The 4,186-nt window shown below is 39.5% G+C and overlaps 1 protein-coding gene across 1 annotated transcript; it reads right to left on the bottom strand.

Annotated features, from left to right (window-relative positions):
• Positions 1–1,038: 1,038 nt before the first annotated feature.
• htr1b (5-hydroxytryptamine (serotonin) receptor 1B) lies at positions 1,039–3,224 on the bottom strand. Its single transcript, XM_084394355.1, has one exon. It carries the CDS (start codon positions 2,915–2,917, stop codon positions 1,763–1,765), a length of 1,155 nt encoding a protein of 384 aa, XP_084250481.1. The 5' UTR covers positions 2,918–3,224; the 3' UTR covers positions 1,039–1,762.
• Between the last annotated feature and the right edge of the window lie 962 nt (positions 3,225–4,186).

Here is a 4,186-nt window from a genome sequence, read left to right as displayed (position 1 = left end):
ATAAGCCGATATCTCCTCCTCTGCCCTGTTCTGGCACGTCTTTGACGTATTACTCACCTCCTGCGGTAGACCTGTCATTCTCAGTTACTCCGTGATCTCTCATACTGTCAAGTGACAGATAATATGACTTATGAGCATATTGAGCAGAAGGTGAATCAATTTGGGTTTGAAGTACTCGATTCATATCTAAATCTTAAGAGCCTCGGTCAGTTTAACTGTGTCCAACTCTTTTTGTACTGCTTCTGTTTGTACAGTGAAGACTTGACCTTAGTATAAATTCCCGCTGCTTACTTGGTTTGATCTCAGAATGCTCACTGAGTGGAAATGAAGGACCTAAACACCCACATTTTTGGGAGCTTGGACAAGGGAAGAAATAGCAAGAACAGGTGTAAAAATGAATCATTAATAGGCCTGTTTTCATTAGTCAAGCAACACATATTCGTACTGTTTAATCAACCATAAGACAGGAAGAAAGAGGTACTGGATGTGAGCACAAGAAAATGGATTATCCATCTTATTTATTACGCTTAAGACCAGTCAACAGCAATAGGCAGTGACCACATAAGAGCAATTTAATTGCACATTTAATAAAGAATAAAGACAATGAAGCTTTTTTTTTTTTTACACAATTTTTGCATTGTTAATTAGCGACTGGTTGACCACAAGCTGTCAAAGCATTGTTCAGAAATCCAAAGTCATTGTACATTCTGTTTGAAGGAATATAGCCTATGTCTACTATGTTAAACGAGGCCCATTTAACAGTTTATTACATGGCTCTCTGAGATTCTTGATTCTGATTTCAGTCTGATTGACTGAAACCTGTTTCCTACATAACTGTGCTTGTGTTTTGTCTCTGCCATCTTTACAAGTAAACGAATAAAATATCAACTCAGTAATTATTTAATATCCATTTATTTTTTAATTTAAGTAGTCGTGTAACAAGTGATAATGTGCAGTCAGACGGTCATTATTAGATTATAATATGGCATGACGTGAATTTCCAATAAACATCCCTAAAACACTTTTTTTTTTCCTTCATTTATCTGGTTTAGAAACAACCCATGCCATTGTTATGAATTAAAATAAGATCACTATTTGAAGTCATAGAAATAGAACTGTGCTGATTCTAAGCAGCGAGAGGGAGGGAGTGTGAATGTGAGTACTCGCATCTGCTGTGGCTCTCGGTCGTGTTAATAGGCAACAGCATAATTACAAACATGGAAATAATGTGTTATTTTTATCCTGTTGTCTGTCATTTATATGCTTGGTCGGGTATTTGTTGTCTGCTTCTTTTAATATTCTATGCTGTTAGTGATGTGGGACTAGTGACATGGAACTGCTCTGCTTCATAGCCCTGCAGGTAAAGAGCATCAATCAACACCTTAAAGGCATAGTTTACCCAAATATGAAACTTTCTTTCTTCTGTTGAAAACAAAAGAATATATTTTAAAGAATGTTGGTAATCAAACAATTGACACTACCATTGACTTCCATAGTATTTTTTTCCTACTATGGACGTCACCGTCAACTGTTTGGTTACCAACATTCTTCAAAATATCTTATTGTGTGTTCAACATAAGAAAGAAACTATAGAGGTTTGGAACAACATAAGGGCGAGTTGAATGATGACAGAATTTTCATTTTTGGGTGAACCATCCCTTTTAAACGTAGGCTATAGCAGCATCAGAATCAAGCATTCCGTGATAACACTTGCGTTAATGACCGACTGACTAACCATGATCCCTTATACTTATTTATTTTACTATCGTCTGCAACATCTAAATCTTATGAGTTTGTGAAAAGCTTTTTTAAAATCATCATTCGACATGGTGTATATTATTGGATTGATCAGTGAATTGACGTAGCCAAGCCATGTGAAAAAGTCAAAGAGTTCTGGGGAAAAGCAGGATGGACAGAGGGGAACCAGCAATGTGTAAATGAAAAACGGCAACCAGCACACAATATAAGCTCCTAAAATAACGCCCAGGGTTTTGGTGGCTTTCCTCTCGCGCGCAGCCGATATTCTCTTTTTCTCCAATAGTGAATCGGACACAGTTACTCTAATTTGATTGTCACTGCCTAGAGACCCAGTGTCCGAGCAGAGGTCATGCCTTCCACAATGCAAAGGAGAGGTCGAAGCCACCGAAGCGGGTGAATTAGTGCTGAGATGTGCCGAAGTGAGTCTTTTCCCCGCTTTTTTGGGAGACTGCTTCAAAATGCGCTTCCTCGCCTCCACGTAAATCCGCCCGTACAGGGCGATGAGCAACAGCGTAGGGATGTAGAAAGCTCCGAAAGTTGAGTAGATAGTGTAGAAGATGTGGTCCGTGTTGACCGAGCAGGTGGTCAGCTCCCCTGCCTTCACCTGTCTCCAGAAGAAAGGCGGCAGGGAGATGGAGATGGCGATGACCCAGGCGGTCGCCACCATCCCCGCGGCGCGCGCTTGGGTGCGTTTCTTGGCGTACTCGACCGCGTCCGTTATTGCCCAGTAGCGATCCAAGGCGATTACGCAGAGGTGAAGTATGGACGCGGTGCAACAGGTTATATCTGAGGACAGCCAGATGTCACAGATAACCTGTCCGAGCGTCCACTCGCGAGTGACCGTGTACAGCACGCAAATGGGCATCACGAGCACCGACACCAGAAGGTCCGTGACGGCCAGGGACGCGATCAAGAAGTTCGCCGGGGTCTGGAGCTTTCTGGACTGGGAAATGGTGGCGATGACAAATGCATTGCTTAATATCGTTGCAATAGTGATGAGACCGAGAACTGATGCCAAGGTGACTTGGAAAGCGAAACTTTCTTGTTTTTCGTCCGTTTTAGGTGTTAAAGTCACATTTGTGTCGGTCGAGCTGTTTAAAACCTCGAATTGGGCAGGTGTTGGCTTGAATTGACCGCTGCGCTCCATCCCTGAAGACATATGTTTTCATATTTTGAAAATAAAGCAATATTTTCTTCGCTTCATGATTTCTGTCAGCTCTATCATCAGGTGCAGTCAAACGCTCGTTGGTGTTTTTGTTCTGACAATCAAAGATATCTTTCTGCTTCTTTAATTCTCAAACTTCGGTCTATAAGAAAAAGAAAAATCAGCTTCGAACACAACAGTTGCACAATATAAAGCATCCCAGAAGTTGTGTGAGAACATCCCTGCATCAGTCTTCAGTGCTGCTCTTTCTTCACGTCCACACTCGAGTCATCTTTCCAAGGCTGACAGTTTGCCTGCAAGCAGCGGCAGTTTTTCTTAGGTTTCACTGATAGGCGGTCGCAGGGTTCTTGCTTTTTATAGGGCTCTGATGCAAAAGTTGCAGCTTTGATAACCATGATCTTAGTTTGAGCGAGGATGCTGTCCTCTGGGTCTTAGTGCCTCCATACCTTTATCATCCTTTTAATTCACCCTCTGCTTGTTCCAAACCCTTCTTCTTCTTCTATAATTAGACTTTAATTATAAAAAAAATTGGCAGATCTTTACAACATAAGATTAAGATCCAAATAAGACAACATAAATGTATTTTTAATGAATCAAACATATACATTGCAACCAGAGTAGTCCGATTCCTGAAGGAATAAATCTAAGATGTTTTTTGTGTGTGAATTAAACTACTAACTAATTAAATGAGATACATAATTCAGTGTAATTACAGACTAGTTGTTCATATGACAATGTGTAAAGGTGCACTTATTCAGTAGAGCTTTTATGCCACCTCTGTAAAGACTATGACAAGCGAATCACACATTTATAAATACACCCTTTTCAAGAATTGTTTTACATCTATTCATCATTGACATTATACTGTACCATCATTTGACAAGGGAATTTAAATTATTTTTCACAAATATATATTCATGTAGGCTAGGCCTATTAAAAGAACCACTAATGGAACCGTTAAAGTCACCATGGAATTAAAATGGACAATTCTTCTTTTTTATGAAATATTGCAATGTTTATTATAAAAAATTTTATCAGTGCACAGCTTTTTAAAAAAAAAATGTATTCATGTGCCGTCATAATCTTTAATATATCTTTAAAATAACCTCTTGCAGCGACATCTCATCTCTGATCCCTGCACTTTTATTTGTTCAAGAAGCCATTTCACTCTGATATACGTCACAATAGGGAAGAAAAGACTATCGCAAATTTCATTTCATGCTGACTTTAAAAGGAACTGGAATCGTTAAAAACAAATCATAT

The sequence above is a fragment of the Rutilus rutilus genome (assembly GCF_951802725.1).
Source record: "Rutilus rutilus genome assembly, chromosome: 21".
In the NCBI taxonomy this organism is placed as follows: Eukaryota; Metazoa; Chordata; class Actinopteri; order Cypriniformes; family Leuciscidae; genus Rutilus; species Rutilus rutilus.
Note: the sequence above shows the minus strand (reverse complement) of the source record. Positions and strands in the feature narration are given on the sequence as shown.

What these genes read in the sequence shown, in the direction of transcription:
- htr1b (XM_084394355.1), bottom strand. Translation starts at nt 2,917, where the DNA reads ATGTCTTCAGGGATGGAGCGCAGCGGTCAATTCAAGCCAACACCTGCC.